Raw genomic sequence first — 18,862 nt, 5'->3', positions numbered from 1 at the left:
CACCTGACCTCCAGGAGACCACACCCTCTGGAATCTCCTCTGACCTCCATGGCTTGTTCCCCTCAGCCTCCTCTGCTCTTCTATTCTTTAACCTCTTAATGTTGGGGGGTCCCCGGGGCTCAGTCTTTGGTCTTCCTCTTAATCAGTACTGCTCCTTAGTCAATCTCATCCTGGCTCAATTTTATGCTGACTTCTCCCAAATTTCTATCTCTACTCTAGACCTCACTCCTGGAGTCCAGTGGCCCATCTCCATTGGCTACTGGAAATCTCCACCTGGCTGTCCACCAGACCTCTCCTAACCTTGCCCCCAATCTCCTTCCACAGCATTCCCGGCTCAGGTGACAGCAGCTCCCTCCTTCCTGTGACTCAGGTGCAATTCTTGGAGTCGTCCTTGATCCTTTTTCTGTCTCAGTTCTTCATCTAGTTGGACAGGAAATCCCTTTTGATTTCGCATTCCAAATATGTCCAGAATTCAGCTACTGTTGACATCTTTGTCCAAGCCATCATCATCTCTTGCCCAGACTAATGTAGTAAGCACTGAATTTATCGTGCTGACTCTTCCCTTGGGCCCAAGTGGACTATTCAGTCTATGGCCAGGACAACAGGCAAATCACAGCAGCTCCTTATCCCACCTTATTCCCACCCATAGGCTCCAAACCCTCCTGTGGCTTAAAAATGTCCTTATGGTGGCCTGATCACTTCATCTCTCACGTACTCTCCCTCTTGCTCCCCCAACTCACCCTGGTTATTTTGGGAGCACACCAGGCACACTCCCACCTCAAGGACCTGGCTTCTGCTTGGCTGGTGTCCCCAGATATTTTCCTGGTTCCATCCTTTTCAGGACTCTGCTCAGCTGTCATTTGTCCAATAGGCTTCCCTCAACCACCCTATGTATAATTGCAACCTGTCCCACACACCTGACTCTTTTTACCCTACTTCTGTTCACCGAAACACTCTCACTTCTGGGTGTTCTGACTGACTGATGTTTACTAGCCATTGTTCATCCCTCCTCCCCCAACGGAAATGTTAGCTCCTTCAGGGCAAAGATCTTTCTTTGTTCATGGATATATATCAAGTTGCTAGAGCAGTGCCTGGCACAGAGAAGGTATTCGATAGATATTTGCTGAATACATGTGAATGAACTGGCGACTGTCTGGGTGTGGGCTGATGCCTCACAATATTTGCCTTGCGAGTGATGGTAGTTGTGACATTTAAAATTTAGACCCGTGGTTTTGCTGACTTGGGGACACCTGGCAAATGTCTGGACACATTTCTGATTGTCAGCACTGAGGGGATGCTACTGGCATCAGGTGGGTAGAGGCCAGAGATACTGCTCAAGAGCCTACAGTGCCCATCACAACAAAGACCCATTTGCTCCAAAATGTCAATAGTGCTGATGTTGAGAGACCCATCCCACCAGATCTGGTGGTCATGCCACCAGATGAGGCTTGGGAGGAACTGGAGAAGCAGGAGCTGAGGGGGTTTCCAGCAGCCAGAGCCCATCCCAGGCTCAAGTGTAGCCACGCACAAAGGAAGAACGACTCCACACAGGTGTATTATCGCACCAGGAAAGCTGCCAAACCCTGCAGTTTAATTCTTAGAGTGCACTCCATTCTTGAGAGGATCCTCTCTAGGCACCATGTTTCTGCCTGGAGAGGACTGGAGATTGAGTTAGTGCTGTGAATGAAGGTCTTTCTTTCTCTCTCTGCCAGTGACTCCCGCGATGTGGAGCCAAAGGGAAGCCCCAGGACTAACCCCACCCCTTGTTCCTACGATGCCTGGCCCCACCAGCAGAGGGAGCTGTTCTCCGTCCCTGGCTGAGAATGGGCTTCTTCAGAGCTCTCCTTGTGGTTTCACAAAGTTTGAGAGCAAGTAGGTTGATTAATACAATGATAAAGTGCAGCAACCCTGAGGAGCAAGTAGATTACAATTGAATTAAAAAAAAAAAAGGACTTGGTCCTGTGAAAAGACATAACTGATTACAATCCAATCAAGTAAAAGTCCCTTGCAGAAGTCAATGCAATCTTTCTGCTTAGATGAAAGAATTACATTAGCACTCAATACATTCCTGTGGAAATTACAGCAGCCTGTAATTTAATGACTTAATATATTGTATCAGGTTGGAAAGTCCTGATTATAGTTGCTAAATAAAAGTTGGAGTCCAGACATTTCTCATGCACAAGATTGCACCTGCTAAGCCTCCTCCTGTTGCTTTGTTTTAACCCTGAAAGGTGGGGGTGGGGATGGGTGTTGTGCTTTACTCCTCGCTCCCAGCCAGCGGCCCAGCTTTTAGGAGTCTTGAGTTTGTTTTGTGGAATTGTACTCCTTTCTGTGTAGTCCCTGTTCCCACATCTGTCCCCCAAGGCTACTCTTGAATAAGTTCTTACAGAAGGGACCCTGGGTCCTGGGCACTAGAACTCTGCACCCTGCCTTGGCCCCACCCTTGGCAGAAGCCGTGCTTCAGGTGAGCACCTAAGGTCAGTACCTAACGGTGCTGAGTTCCCTCCAGGAGAGCCGGCACCACCAGGCTCCTGTCTCCGCCAACACAGACAAGAGGCAAACACCTGGCGTGCTGGACTCTGCATGGTTGCTCCTTTGTTAGGCTTCAGGGTCTCCTTCTTCTGGCAATTTTAGAACACTGCTGTCTTTCTTAAGTTCTGCTATTGGAGAGCTCCCTGTTTGACAGGTGGATACTGCAATGGGGTCAGAAACCAGAGTGACAGGCTGTTTCTGGGACTACAGAGGATGACAGGCTCTAAGTGGGGAAAAGGAAAAGGGCATAGAAACCGCGTCCCAGGCAAGCGCAGGGCACAGCACAAACAAGAGCCAGAGCCTCTACTCTGTGCTGTATTACGAGTGGCTTTGGAAAAGTCCCTTCACCTCTGTGGTCTCCATTTTCTCATCTGTAAATTGGGGAGAGCGGACTGCATGGTGTTCTAGCTCTGATTCTAGGCTTTCATTTTTCTTTTTTAGTTTTAATCACCCAGATAATAAACATTACATGAATACGTTCTTTTTGTGATATCAGACATCACTAGTAAAACAACCCCAACTCTAGTCTCCTCCTCAGAAGCAACCACTGTCTGGGGTGCCTGGGTGGCTCAGTTGGTTAAGCTACTGACTTCGGCTCTAGGTCATGATCTCGCAGTTTGTGAGTTCGAGCCCTGCGTCAGGCTCTGTGCTGACAGCTCAGAGCCTGGAGCCTACTTCAGATTCTATGTCTCCCCTTTCTCTATGCCTCCCCTGCTCACACTCTGCATCTCTCTGTCTCTCAATAATAAATAAACATTTAAAAAATTTTTAAAAAAGGAAGCAACCACTGTTATCTGTATCTTTTGGAAATTTCCCTATGCATTTATGTACAATTATGTGGCTATGAATCTGTTATTTAGAGCTGAGCAGAAAATGTTTAAACTGGTATTTTCCTGGGGCGCCTGGGTGGCTCAGTTAAGCATCCGACTCTTGGTTATGGCTCAGGTCATGATCTCATGGTTTATGAGTTCGAGCCCCATGTTGGGCTCCATGATGACAGTGCTGAGCTTGCTTGGGATTCTCTCTCTCTCCCTCTCTCTGCCCCTCTGCTGCTCTCTCTCTCTCTCTCTCAAAATACATAAATAAACTTAAAAAATTTAAACTGGTATTTTCCAGTTTTATAATAATGGGCTAAAGACGTTGGTGTCCTAGCAAGAAAGTTTAGGAAAAGGGCTTCAACTTGTAGTCTGCTGAGAACAATCATTTGCCCATTCAAGTTGGATCCAGCTTTTTAGTTTTAAGGGTTCCTCTTGAAATCCATGCCTCAGCCTTAGTTCCTGTGGGGAGGTGAAACGCCAACAGCCATACCGCCTACTTTCTTATGTACCCCAATGGGCCAGGAAATGGAGGGACATTTGCAGGCAGAACAAGGGCTGAGTCCTGCCATCTTTGAATATGAGCCCCCAGAAGGAAAGAGTCCAGATGCCCTGTGAGGGACTGCCTAGGTCCTGTTGAGTGTGAAGGAGAGGTCCCCACTCTGGGCACTTACGCTGGGACAGGCGTCTTCCCCCTGCTGTCCGACCAGGATATACAGCGTGTCGCCCTTCTCCAGGTTGAAGATGCCCAGCACAGACACGCCGTGGGACCGCATCATGGTGTTCTTCCCGCCTTTCCCGCCAGCAGCTCCGTAGCCCGAGATGCTGCAACAGAGCAAAGCACATGAAGACTGACTCCTTTCCTTCGAACCCAGCAGGTTCCAGTGGGCTCAGTGCACCCCATCGTGGTCCTGATGGTTCTCTCCCACATCATCAGGCCATGAGGTCAGCAAGGAGGGATCCTCTCCCCATGGTCAGAAGAGGACAGTCAAGTTTAGAGAGGGATAGGGAATTGCCTCATTCACAGAGGTAGGAAGGTAAAGAACTAATAAGGGGTACAAAAGAGAAAGAAAGGGAGGAGAGAGGGAAGACAGGTAGAGTCTGTTCTAAGGTGGGGTATTGGGGGGATGATTTCCTGAATGTCTGGGATTTCCCATTATGGTTTCTCTCCCTGTCCAAGATCAAAGGACTCATGTGACCCTAGACAATTGACTTAACTGTCCTGTTCCACATCTGTAAAATAGGGCTAGTAAGAGGACCTACCTTTTTTGCCCATGTGTGTGTGAGGAGTAAAGGAATTAAGACAAGCAGCCATAGAATTGTGGCTGATACATAATAAGCATTTATTATAATAGTAATTATTACATATATTATATGATATATATGATTATAACTTATATATTATTATTATTATTAATGGTGAAGGTAGTAGTAATTGACTTCATACACAGTTTTAAAGTTTCCTCACCGGGTCTAGACACAAGAAAGTTCCACATGGAATGAGTGAGGTGAGCAGTGTTTCTGAGAGCAGACTGTTTATTCCCATCCTACTAGCAACTCTTTCTAGAGCAATGTGTGGGCAGAAAACAAACAACCAATCATGAGAAATGAAAACAGAGTTGGGGGGAGGTGTGGCGGGATTATTTCTGCTGCCTCTTAGGTTGTTGAGATGAAGTCAAACAAGGATGGGAGAAAAAGAACTCAGTTGGTGACCCTTACCAGGAAAGCAGCGTGTCTGGAAGACAGCTACACACTAGCTACAAATGCCTCCCCAGAGATCATCTGCCAGGGAAAGGGATGGGGGAGGTTTTCACGTCCCTGTGCATTCAGATCCGAGGTCCTTTACGAAAAGCGTTCAGGAAGAGATGCAAGGCAGTTTTGTACGTGTGCACACACAGTAGCTTTCGCCACCTGCAACTCTAGGAAATGTTCCATGTTCCAAGCGTGTGAAGGGTCTCCTGGGGGCTCTCCTAAGGCAGAGCTAAGCCCCATTCTGCAGAGAAGCCTGGAGGGCTGGCTGATTGCTAATGTGGCAGGTGAAGGACTGAGGTCTCCGTGGAATGCCACTGTGGGTCGCCAGGCACTGAGAGTAGTTCACTGAAAACTGATGTGGCTTAGGGCTGTGTGCATAAGGGGAGAGGGGAGATGGGCTCCAGGCCCTCCTGGGGCTTAACAAAAAAACTAGAGAGACGGGCCTAATTATGAGAAGAGAAGTCCCACCATAAAGGCGGCTATATCAGGGAGGCCAAGTGGAGGGACCAGAAGACTCTGAGTTCTATGAACGGAGTGGACTATTTCCTAGCTGTGTATCCTCTTAGAGTCCTAGCCTCTTCTGTAGTCAAAGAACCATATCTGTCTTTCTCATATGTTTTCACTCTTATGTGGATCCTGAGAAACTTAACAGAAGACCATGGGGGAGGGGAAGGGGTAAAAAAAAGTTACAGAGAAGGAAGGAGGCAAACCACAAGAGACTCTTAAAAACTGAGAATAAACTGAGGATTGATGGGGGTGAGAGGGAGGGGAAAGTGGGTGATGGGCATTGAGGAGGGCACCTGTTGGGATGAGCACTGGGTGTTGTATGAAAACCAATCTGACAATAAATTTCATATTAAAAAAAAAAGAAGAGCCATATCTTCTTTTCTGAACTCACAGGATAGAGGGGACGTTAACATCAAAAAGAGATAATGGGTAAAAGCATTGAGAAAGTGGCAGATCTCTGCACAAAGTCAGGGCAATCAGGTGTTCTGAGCCTGAAAAGGGAGACAGGACTGTGACAGGCATTGTAGTAGTGGCGTGCTCTGGTGGCACTGGGGGTGGCCGAGATGACGGACGGGTAGGACTCTCAGACAAGCAGAAACAGGTGGAGGGTGGGAGTCAGGTGGAAGCGAAGTGAATGGAAGTGAAGAGGCAGGAAAACCTATGGAATGTGTGGCTGTAGCAGGGTGGCTGGGGTGGGGAAGGAAGAGGATGTAGGTCTGCAGAGGGAGGTAGGGTTAATTCCTGAACATCCCACAAGGTGGCAGGCATGAATGCACATGACTCCCCCTGCCGCCCCCCCCCCCCCCCCCAGCCCATAGCCGTAAATAGTAGCTGTTAGTAATTCATTTGACAGACGAGGACACCGAGGTTCAGAGGGATTAAGTAACTCATCTGAGGCTACACAGCCGGTCAGTGGCAGACCCTTGTCCAAACCCCCACATTTCCCCTCGAAGAGGCCATTTTCTCTCTGACATGCTGCTGCAAGGCTTCTGTGGATACACAGGGAGGGTGGCCTGAGAAGCTACTGGCCCATCCTTGCTCCTGACTCATTTAGAAATAAAGACGGTGGCAAGGACAATTAAAAGGCTGAGGGGAAAGGAAGGCTTATTGGTGAGAGGAAAGCAGCAGAAAATTCTTTAGCCCAGAGAAGGGAAGCCTGGGGCAGGGGTGGGTGGCAGTGGGGTTCCAGAGACGCTCTGTGTAGAATGTAGGGATAGCATGTGGTTAGGCCCCTCTCCTCAGTCCTGCCAGCTACTCCGTGTTTCGGGGCTTTGCCAGGTTGCAGGAGAAAATCCTGTCAACCTGAAGGTGTGGTTTGCTTGGAAAACTGCTGCTGGAGACAGAGACCTCGTCCTGCCCACTTGTGCTGTGGCTGAGAGGTAAGCGGTACCCTGTGCATCCCATCCTGCCTTGTTTGCATAGCCATTTGCATAAATCTGCATGCATTATGAATCATTCTGAACTCTCGCACATGTATAAATTTAGCCAAATTATTATATTTTAGAAGTCGTTTGTTCCTGACTCACTTTCCCTCCCTAGCCCTTCTTCCCTATTTCTTCTGCCCCCCTCCCCATTATGGACTCTAGCCCCTTCTAGGCCTTGACCTGGCTCTTGGCAATTAGGTGGGATGCAAAGAGGCCTGAGTCCTAAGGCACATGTTGGGCATTCTGCGGGCTGTGTGACTCAGGGCAAGCTGGTTAACCTCCCAGAGCCTCAGCTCCCCACCAAGGAATAAAATGAGGACAAGGACCCCTGCCCTCATGAGGAGAAGTGGTGGGTTTGAAGAGACCACACACTGATGCCAAGTGCAAGGTTGGACTCGGGGCTGGGGTCAGTTCTCCAGAGTAGACAGTAGAGCCTGGCAACTGGCAACTGGCCATCAGCAGCCAGATTTCACTTTCCTGTTGCTGGCCTCAGCCCCACAACTCCACCCTGGATTAGGGACTGGATTAAAGCCAGGGGAGCAGGCGACAGCCTGCCTGGACTAATTGTAGGAGAAGGGGCACCTCCCTCGTCAACCCTCTGAGTCCTGAAGTCCCACCGTAGAGCTGCCCTCCTTTGGAAGCTTCGAGTTGCTGCTACGTACGATGCTCATCTCCTCTGGAGTGGGCTGTGCCACAGCAAGAATGCAGATAGACCTGGATCCAAATCCAAGCTGTTACTCAATGCCAGGAGTAGGTGAGGTGCCCCTTCCTGGGTGCTGATCCTGCACTTGGCCGACCCTTACATTTTGTGTCTGAGGCACCTTGCCTACCTCTCCTGGCCCTGCCAGCATTACTCACTGGCTGTGTGACTTTTGGGCAGGCTACTGACATTTTTTGAGCTCCACTTTTCTTATCCACAAAAGAGAGGTACCTACCTTGCAATGTTGTTGTTTGAATTAAATGACATAATGTCCATAAGGGACCCAATTCAGTGCCTGGAGGGTAGTCAGCGAGCACCAAATAGCAGCTGCTGTTCTGATGCATCCCTGTGGGTGAGCCTGTCTACTCCTCTTCTGGGGGTGACTTCTGGGAGGTGGAAGCAAGTGAATGAATGAGGCCCTGATTTCTAGAGAATAGGCCAATAGGTGGAGGAGGCTGTGGCCACAGGAGTCTGGGGTCAAGGCTATCCAGTTTCACCCAGGGAACCAGTGGGGGCACAGGCAGCCTTGATGACTCTAAAGACCTCCGAGTCATATGAATCATGTCACGCAAACTCATGCCAGAATAATAACCTCAGCCTGACTCTCCAAAGCTTGCCCCCCACTCTGATTCCTTGTAAACAATTTATTTTTGATGGTTGACAAACGACAACAAATTAATATACCTGCCACTCAAGTGGGGAAAATGACTTGCAGTGACTCCAATTTACTGGAAATTACAAGATACTGTTCTTGACGAGCTGATGCTATAATTTTTTTGTTTTTCCTCATCTAAATCCATGCCCCCTGGTCAGAATGGATGTTTATTGGGTTTGCGTTTTGTATTATTGACTGTGAACCATTGTTACCTGATGTAATTGAGTTGTGAATCTTTTTAAAATAAAGAATTAGCAGCAAATCAAAGTGGCTGCCTGCCGGATCCCGAAACGAAAGCATGGCTAGTGTGCAGTATGATGGCCTGTCAGCTGCCACGCATCCGTGGGGACACTGGAGGTTGACCGACGGAGGGAGTGAGTGAACCTGCTTGGAGATACATGGAGCACCTCATTCCTCTCCTGAACCCCACTCTCTGCTCTGCCTCTACTTCCTAGCGGGACCTTGGGTGAGTCCCTCTCTTCTTTGAGCCTTGAAATCAGGGTAGTAAGATCTGCCTTGCCCATCCCAGCCCACAGATTTATCGTGAGGGCACAGGAGGCATGGGAGTGTGTACGAGGCTTGGTCAGTGGAAAATTTCTGCTTACATGCATAGTTGCATTATCTAGATGGGTCATTTGAGCCATCAGGAGACACCCCTGGGGGTAAGGGGTGAGTTGTGGAGGCACGTGCTTCTTGCAGCCCCAGTTTTGTTCTGGATCGCACCAGTGAGCAAGGCTGATGGTGCAACCTTCTTGACCAGTGCAGCCCTAAGCACCTGGGAATATCAGAGCTAGAGGGGAGCTCAGTAACCTCTCTCTAAAACCCTGCCCGCCACACACACCCCCCCCCCCCCCCCGCTACAGATAGAGACACTGCAGAGAAGGGAAAGCACACTTTCAAGGTCACATGATGTCAGTGGCAGAATTTGGACCCAAACACCATTCTGCCTGCAGCCCATCAATCGTTGTGCAATCTCCCTGCCTCTGACTTTCCCTGCTCTGTGCTCTCCATGGCGATGGCTATCTGCACAATTACTCTGGCAATTGATCATGCCTGTGACTCTCTCCTACAGTTGTCTAGGACTGTATTGGCACTGTGGACTGTTAATTTCACTTTTGTGCCCTGCAGTCTTTGCAAAGATGGTGAGGCTCCAGTGTCTCAGTCCTCTCTGCAAGTCATGCAGCGCCTATTCAGTGGCCGGCACGCAGTAGGAGCCCCATGGCTCAGTGGCTGGCACACAGTAGGAGCCCCGTGGCTGCTTGTGGATTGGGTTGAATGATAGTGTCATCCAGCTGCACACTCTGGTCCCTGGAGCCAGGTGAGGAAATGCGTGTCAGTGATGGAGACCACGAGGAACAGCTGTGGCCCAGGTCAGCTGGCAGGATTTGCTGGCTCCAGCTGGGGTCCGGGACCTCTTGTACATTATGTCTGAGGAACAAGTGAACCATGAGAGAACTGCCATCGGGAGCTGTGGGCCGTGCTTGACAAATGTTTTTATAAATGATCTGTGTGGGGGGGGTGGTGGGGCAGGGGGAAGGCTGAGGGCTGGGGAGGAGGGTGAACTCTAGAGAAGCAGGGAGGAAGGCAGAGGGGAGAAAAGGAGGGACAGACAGGAGAGGAAGGCAGGAAGAGTGAGAGGTGGCTGCCGACATCTACTGATGTGTGGGGTACGTCCCACAAAGAGTCCCACAAAGTCCCTAGCAGTCTGTCTCCACTCCACGGTGAGGCTGAGGTTCTCCCCACCCCAGCATCCATGATCTTTTTGTGCCCTACTTTGGCTGCCACCCCCACGGGCACACTCTAGACATCGTCACTCAGAGCTGTGACCCAGAAATCTCCCTTCATCAGGTGACACTCTCCCTATTACCCTAATCCTTGCCTGTCCTTCTCAGCCAAGCTCCTCGAGGTGGTAGCTGTCACTCGCTGTCCTGCCTCCTCAGCCCCCAGGCATGGCAGTCATCCTGGGTCCCGCCTCCTCGCTGAGTCCAGCAGTCATGCTGAGTCCACCTCCCAAATACTTGGTGGCCCCGCGGGGCCCCTCCATGTGCGCCTCTCTGTCCCAGCCTAGCTCTTCAGGACTCAACCCAGCTGCCTTCCATCTGCTATCACCGCCTCCAGGCTCGCTTCTCTCTCAAGCTGGCACCAGAGGGAGCCAACGGCATTTGGGACGCGAGGCTCCAGCCTAGGGGCTCCTTCCTCCCCTCTTCTTTGTGGACAAGTCTACCACCTTCGAGACTGCCCTCAAGCTGTCTCCCCGTGGAAGCCATTCTTGAACTCAGGCCCTTCCCTGGCCTCTGATAGCAGCGCCTGATGAAGCCTCCATGCAGTACTTTCTACATCACACCGAAATGCTTTTTTCTATGTCCGACACCCCCATTGGCTGGGGTTCCTCTTAGGCAGGGAGTGGATCATGTGCACCTTTATATACTTCGTGTCAGGCACGGCGTCCTAATATGTGCTGAATGCGGTCCACTGAGACTTGCGAATTACGAGGGGGAACAGGTCTGGACACAAGGACATATGTCCTTGGGGGGAGTGAGACCATCTCTGTTTTGACAGAGGAAATGGCAAATCCAGAGGAAGGGGAAGCCCAAGGCAGGAAAGCAGCGGGGTGGGGGAGATGAGGATTTAGGGGTTGTCCCCGAAAGCCCCTCCCCACCAAGCCTGCTCTTTTCTTCTCCCCAGCCTCTTCTTCCTCTCCCTTTTCGTGGTGGTGGGCAAAGGAGTAGAGGGTGGGAGATGGGCCCAGGATAACTGACCGGTTAAGAGTAGGGGACACGTTTACCTGTGTGCATCCCTGAGGAAGCCCCAGGCAATGATGGCCCCACCTTGGCATAACAGTAGGTGCATTTAGCTCTCTTTCCTTCACCTCTCTGATCAGTAGTAAAGAAGCAGCTGGAACGATAATAGTGGCGGGTCTCAGGCAGCAGCCAGATAGCACTCGCTGAGTGCTCACACTCTTCCAGGAATAGGGGAAGATCATAAGAAATGCTCTCACACTTTCTCACCTTTTTCTCATCTCTCTTGATGTGTTTTTCTCACTAGAGGAACTGTACTTACTAAACAAGAATTAGTTAACATGGAGAAAATGTCCTCCAGAAACAGGGTACCTGAATTTTCCACATAGATATTCTGATGTGGGGACATTCTGATGTGGGCTAAAAAGCAAATCATTAAATGGTCTGTTCCTTTGATACTCAGTTATATGATCAATATACATTACCGTCCAAGCCCTGAGCCTCATCCAGGGTCAAGGTGAGAAATATCTATTATAGCCTTTAAAGGATTAAACCCCCCCCCGCCCCAAGGATTCAACAACAACAACAACAACAACAAAACCCTGAAGTTTTCCAGGTTTTGATTTTTCCCTTTTTGATGTGGTGCTATCTCAGGCCAGTCTTAAAAAGTCCTACAGATCAGAATGTCCCCTTTGCCAATTTGGACACTTTGACGTGTCTGGCTTGAACAGCAAGATGGCTCCTTGTACACGTTTCCAGTGAGTGTTCCCCAGGCAACGCTGGGGGCTGCGGGCTAGTCTCAATATTCCAGAGAGAAATGGGAAGAGTTGCCGGATTTGGGTTGGGATTATATCCAGTGCACTGTGGCAATACTGTGGAAATTCATGCAGATCAGAAACCTGGCTAGACTTAGATGTGGTTGTGATTTATTAAAAAAAAAAAAAAAGAAAGAAAGAAAAGAAAAAGAAAAAGGGAAAAAATAAGTATAGTTTGTCTTCCAGGCAAAATCTTTCAAAACATGGGGACCATCTGAAGAAGTCAGAAAAAAGTCTTTGGAAACAGAGAAGTTAGGAAGTACTCTCTGTGGGACCAATCTGTTGCCGGAAATACTTTCATGCCACTGCCTGCTGCCTGACATTATCACTGCTCCAGCCGGTTTCTCTGCCGACAGGCCAGGGAGCACCTAGCATGAGCAGGCATCGTGTGAGGCACTTGTACATAATCTGTGCAACCAGCTGGGCAAGTGTTAGCAAACTCCAGCCCCTGCCTTTTACAGATAGGGAAACGGAGTCTCAAGAGGTTAAATAACTTGCCCACATTTGGAGGTGGGTCTGATTCACAGTGTCTCAGGGGGAAATGCAGCCCAAGAGTAACACCTTACTTACATGGCGCCTCCTATTTGTGGATCTTTGTGGGAGGGGCAGTAAGGGACTTGCAGCCAGTCTGGTTTGGGAGCTGCCCTGGACAGTGATGGGACAGTGGGTCTCAGTGGGGGTTTACCGTTGAGGTCTCTGCCTTACAGCTCCTGTGCTTTCCTCTTCACATTGCTTTTTATACAGGGAGAGCTGCACCGAGGGCTGGGCTGGCCAACACCCCTTCAGGCAGGGTGGGGGGAGGGAGGAGGGCTCCCCTCCCAGGCTTTCATTTCCAGAGGCTTCCTGGAGGTGGGTGGTGCATGACTGCCATGCCTACTTCCCTTTCTTGTTTTCTCTGTCCCCCTGCATGCCTCTCAGAGTCCCTGTGTGACTTTTAGTGGAAAGAACACACCGACTTTGAGCCCGAGGGCCTTGGGTTTAAATTCCAGTTCCGTCACTGATTATGTGGCCTGAGATCTGTTGCAAAGTGGCTGACTCCAGTTTCCTTTTATGGAAACAAGGGAATATCACTAATAATAATGACATCTGCCGCACCGCTAAAATGTGCGGCATTTTAGCCACTGGTAGGTCCTCAGCAAGCATTGATCTCTGTCTCTCTGGGACAGGGGGTGACCCATGAAACCTCAGCCGGGCAGGAAGGAGAGGCCTGGCCTGCTCAGCATGGCCAGTCCAGGGGTGGTTGAGTGTCTTTGACCATTTCCTGGGGATGTGTAGGACCTAGAACAGCTAATCTGATTGCAGCCAAACCTTGTTATTGCATTCCTGCCCAGAATGTCATTTAAAAAGCACTTAGGGCTCTCCCTGAAATGCATTTACACTGAGATCCCAGGGGTGGGGCCGCACAGAAAACAGGGCAACTTGAGAAGCCTCTTTCCTTCCCAGGGGGCTGAGGATGTGCTGGGGGGTGGTGCTGGGGGGTGGGGGGGGGCTAAGGAAGTGGAAAGAGACCTCACTTCCCACTGTGTTTGGCCTCTGGGGCATTTGCACCAACAATGTCATTATCATGATGCTTCCTGTTTAAGCCTGCCGTTTGCTGTGGAAGGAGCCTCAGTAAGTCTGTGCCTCAGAAGGCTGGGGTTGGAGGTGATATCCAGACTGTGTGTCTGTGGGGATGCTCCTGACATTCTGAGCCTCGGTTTCCTCATTTGTAAAATGAAGACTGCAGCACTGGCCTTGTCCACAGAGCTGAGTGAGGACTACACTCAAGGGTTTAACCTAACTCAGTCATTCCCAGGGGCCGTATCAGCATTACCTGGGAACGTGTTAGAAACTCATATTCTCAATGGATGAATGAATGAACACAATGAGTACGATGAATACCGTTTATGTCTCCTTTCCCAACCTGGATTCAATAAGTGTCAACATCTTGTCACATTTGCTTCATTAATATAAAAATGTTTAGCACAAAATTTTTCTTAAAATTTGTATTTTTGGACCCCACTTTAGACCTACAAAATCAGACCTTCTCCATGTGGGGCTAGTAACCTGCATCAGCCAGTCATTCAGCCATTTCGATGGTTGAGAACTACTGGTCTGAGCCTTGCTGCCCGTCAGCTTCACCTATTAGCCAAGTGGCCCACTGGAGTCAGGTCTCCCTCCAGCCTGGCCTCGCTCTAGTGGAATACCATGCAGTTGGGGTGGGTGTGGGACAAGAGTTTGAGGACCGCTGTTTTACTTGCAAACCGTGAAGGCCCAGGAAAGAAGGTTTAAGGATAAGAGCACCATCTTTCATGTACATGGTATGTTTGTTTCCCAGACATTTTACATGCACTGCCTCATGTGAATGGCATCCAGTAATATTCAAAGAATCCACTATAATTTCAATTATTAGTAATAAAGATAAGGAATGTTCTGAAGCTAGCTCATGCATGTATATCATCTCCACAAATAGTCTGTGGGCTCCTTGAAGACAGAGAAAACATCTTTGTTGCCATATCCCATTATCCCCCATCTCCCCATCTCTAGTCCTTATATCCCTCTATGGGCCAGAGTCTGTGGCCTCTGAGCCTTGTGTGCTCAGGCACCCCACAAGCATGCAACCACAGGCAGGACCCCCATCATTTTCAGGAGGGTAGATCTGCCCCTTGGCTTCCCCCACCCCCTCTGCCATACATACCTGTAGGTGTCGGTGACTGGCACCTTCCAGGTCTGGATGCCCTTCAGGGGCCCCTCGCTTCCCACTACCACGCTCAGGTTGGAATTCCGGTAGGCGTTGTTACACTGGGCCTGTGTGGGGCCATGGGGCCCACTGGCCCCGCATGTGGTGAACAGCCAGTGAACTGCAGCACAAGAGGAAAGGGAGTCACTCACTTGGCCTGGCCCTCCCTCCTCCTTGGGCTTCCCTGGGCTGCCTCTGAGCTGTCTGCTCCATTGCCCCAAACCCATGTTCCAAGATGGCACCAAGGTCAAGGCAAGAAACACCGATCAGCCATTCAAACTGGAAACTTCTCTTGAGGATCTACTATGTGCCAGGCCCTGGGTCAGATATGAGGGGAGAGACACAGACAGAGCTGACTGATCTGGGCTTAAGAAGCTTACAGTCTAGGGGCGTCTGGGTGGCTCAGTTGATTAAGTGTCAACCTCTTGATCTTGGCTCAGGTCATGGTCTCACGGTTCGTGGGATGGAGCCCCACAACGGACTCTGTGCTGGGATTCTCTCTCTCCCTCTCTCTCTGCTCTTCCCCCACTTGCCTTCTCTCTCTCTCAAAACAAATAAATTGAAAAAAAAGAAGCTTATAGCCTACTAAGGGACACTAAAAGGGATGCAACTATCTACAACACAGGACAGTAAGAAAACAAAAGCCCTCTGAGAGTTCGGCTAACTGCACTGTGGGAGTTCTGAGGAGGGAGAGAAGACTCTTTTGAGGTGAGTCAGGCATGGGCAGTGGCTGGGCCCTTCTCAATTTCTCACCAAGTTGGGCACAGCGCTGGGCAAATCACAGGTGCTCAATCTATGCTATTGTAACTTCATCTAACCTGCTCCCAAAGGTTGGACACATGCATGTAGAATCCCCTTAGCTTGGAGAAGCTCAAAAGAATAAACTGGAGGTAGAATCAGCTCCATAGCCCTCTGTTCCCCATTGGCCAAGCACCCAGGACAGTGGCTTTGTCCATCTGTCAGGCCCCCAGTGAGGCTCAGCCTCCTTATTTATAACCAAGTTAGGTTTGTAAACACAGTGAAAGCGGCTTCCAGGCTCTCTATGTAACAGAAAGTATAAAAAATGGGAAACAGATCACATTTCTCTCCAGTGCATGCTCTCCTTTTCAGAGCCCCTCACTACCACTTCCGGGTGCTGTGTCTCCAGAGTACCCAGTGTCCTTAGGTGGCCTTCTAGGGGTGGCTCAGGATCACTTAGCACACCCCACCCCTCCTTTGAAACTTTCTATCTTTGAGCCAGGCTGGATCCTGAGGAATTGTAAGATTTCATGTTGGCTAGAATTCTAACATTTGTACAACCTATAAAAACTTCTTAAAAATGTGTTCTTGGTAAATTACTTTTACTTAAAATATAAAAATGTCATTATAAGACTGAATAAATTATTTCCCTCTAAAGTGATTAAGTCAAATTCTACCTATAGAGAATTATTGAAAAATTAATTTGGTATACATACTTTTGCTCACTAAAATGTTAAAATGAAAATTTTTTTGAAGATTTTCAACTGATTTAATGATACAGAAATGAAAGCTTAGTTTGGGTTGCTAATTACAAGCAATCAGATTGAGATTGCACTGGGGAGTTTTGGTAATCTGAAAACTGGGCCAGTGTGGTGGGCTTTTGTGACACTGCCCTGGCCCCAAGGTCAGGAAATGGAAGTTCTAGTTGAGGTTCCAATGCATACAGCTACTCAACACTGGGTATTCAACACTTTCTCCACTTTACTTTTTTCAAATGAAGGTGTTGATATCTATTTGGTTTTTGAAGGCCGATTTGGTTTCAAGGGCAAGAACGTGATGAATCCATTCATGTTTGTGTGAATGATTAATTGTTAATTTTCTTATCTTTTTATAATCTAAAGGAGTAACCTGTTAATTCAAAGAGCTAACTCTTTACTGAGGGCATTTAACAGAGCTCTCCTGGTCAATTGCCCTTTTACTCTCTCCAGCACCCAAATCCTAAGTGTGGGCTGTGTCCAAGGGGTGAAATGGATAAGGACATGGGTTTTGGGGCTCCCTTATAAATTATTGGTTGTGGGACCTTGACAGAGCTCCTTAGTCTGTAAAAGGGGCTGGATGGGCACGAGGATTAAAGGGAGCAAGGGATATTAAAGGTCTTTGTAAAGTGCCAAACTCTAAAAATATGAATTGTGTTAATGACTCCTGCCTATGCCTAAGGCAGGTGCTGTTCCTGACAATGGGAAATGTGGCCAGGGGAGTTTCTGTGAATATGGATGAATCCTCCACCAGCAGCACCTAGGGATTTAAACCCAGTGAGCTAAGGATGAGAATGTGAACAGGGAGAAAAAAGACAATCCTGGAAGGGGAATCACAAAATCCACTTGTCCTGTGATCTCCAGCTCCTTGAAGCCTGTTCTCAAATCCAGTCTGTGTCTGAGGCAAGCAGCCTAGATTTGGGGGCAGCCTTCTCAATCTGGAGCAGAAGCATGACAGTTCATGCAGTTAATTCAGTCCTGGAAATGAAGTGTGTGTGTGTGTGTGTGTGTGTGTGTGTGTGTGTGTGTGTGTGTTTTCTTTCTTCTGTTTTTTTCCCCCAGTTTATTTATTTATTTTGAGAGAGAGACAGAGCACACAGGCAGGGGAGGGGCAGAAAGAGAGGGAGAGAGAATTCCAAGTAGGCTCTGTGCTGTCAGAATGAAGCCTGCCTCTGGGCTTGATCTCACCAATCTTGAGATCATGACCTGAGCCTAAATCAAGAGTCAGACACTTAAATGACTGAGGCACCCAGGCACCCCACGTTCTTCTGTTCTTAAGGGTGTGCTGAGGAAGAGAGCTAAAGGTATGGGCTTGGCACCATACCTGAGCATTTCCCCTTCAATGGGACCCACTTCTAACTTCCATCCGGGTTAACTCTGTTCTAAATGTTCTGAGACATTTAGCCCAGAGATGCTGGGCTTCTACTTCCTGACCAGATGGGGCATTTGGTGAGGTAGGGAGAGAAGCAAGGGCTTTGGGTCCAGATGGGCTAACTTTTCCTATCCTGGATTTTGCCCCTCACCAGCTATGATACCCAGGGTAAATCATATACCTCTCTGAGCCTCAGTTTCTTCATCTGAACACATGGAGATTAGACTTAGTGTGAATATTAAGTGATGGCCTAAGCAAAATGCTTAGAATAACATCTGGCATTGGAGATACATAATGAACACAGTTTAAAATTGTGCAAATTCCTATTCAGTTTCTGACTGTGAGAAGCAGAGACACCCAATCTCAAGATTTATGTTCCCATTCCATAAAGGAGGGCCATTAGGGCTGCTTCTCAATAAAGGGATCAGTATTTTCCCAACTCAGTGGACATATGTTAGTCTCAGGTGGTTTCTATACACAAAATTTTGTTTTTATTTTCAGCAATTTCTGATGGAGAGGTCCAGAGAGAAAATTCTTTCCAGAGTAGATTCCATGGGAACAGGATTTGCCATCCCAGGTCAGACGCATGATTTATCCAGCTAGAATTTGCTTGCTTTCAGCAGCCTTCCAGGCATGATGGTCTTCCCTGCTCCCTCTGATGGCCTTGACCCTCATAAATCTGCCCAGAGTTGCTTGGAATCAATTTATGTTTCCCACCAGCTATATCTCTTAGGGGTATGGGGTTTCTAACTTCATTGTCCATTGTCCAAGGGCTCTCCTGCTTATTATGTGTGTGGGCTTGTCTTGCTCAAGCCTCACCTGTTGGTTCCCTTTGCTCATTCTTTCTGGAATCTGACATCATAGAATATCACAGCAAGATGGGACCTTGGAGATCACTGAATTCAGTGGTTTCCAAACCACCTGAGGACCTTTAAAAGTATGAATTTCAGAACTCTGGGTATTCAGATTAGTAGATACTAGGTTGGGCGATGGTTGGGGGAGGACAATACTTGCATTTTGTAAAAACTTTCCCAGGAGAATCAATGAGATTTGTGAACTCAGTCCTATCTACTTCATTGTTCAAATGGAGAAAGAACATCCTTCTCCAGACTTTTCTAAGTCAGCCTTAGAGAAGGAACTGAAAAATTGGGGGTTCTTTCTCTGTCCAAAGATGCTTTGGTGGTGATAAGGCCTTCCCAGCTTTTTGCACTGAAGACTTCTAGCCTTTTCAGATTGTTCCTACAGGAGTCCCTCCCTGATCCTGTGTCCTTATTAAGACTTTAATGTTAGAATCTATTTTTAAAGATAAGTTCACCAGAACTGTAAGTTCCTGTGGCTTT

The 18,862-nt window shown here is 48.6% G+C and overlaps 1 protein-coding gene across 1 annotated transcript in view; it reads right to left on the bottom strand.

Moving 5' to 3' along the window:
- ALK (ALK receptor tyrosine kinase) overlaps positions 1-18,862 on the bottom strand; it is a 671,492-nt gene that overhangs the window by 41,954 nt on the left and 610,676 nt on the right. The window contains exons 12-13 of the mRNA XM_027033475.2: positions 14,616-14,778; positions 4,022-4,172 (exon numbers count right to left, since the gene is read on the bottom strand). Coding sequence (XP_026889276.1) covers positions 4,022-4,172; positions 14,616-14,778 — 314 coding nt within the window. The remainder of the gene's footprint in view (positions 1-4,021; positions 4,173-14,615; positions 14,779-18,862) is intronic.

This window comes from Acinonyx jubatus, chromosome A3, assembly GCF_027475565.1.
Source record: "Acinonyx jubatus isolate Ajub_Pintada_27869175 chromosome A3, VMU_Ajub_asm_v1.0, whole genome shotgun sequence".
Classification (NCBI taxonomy): domain Eukaryota; kingdom Metazoa; phylum Chordata; class Mammalia; order Carnivora; family Felidae; genus Acinonyx; species Acinonyx jubatus.
The sequence above is the reverse complement of the archived record's forward strand: the minus strand, read 5'-3'. Positions and strand labels throughout refer to the sequence as shown.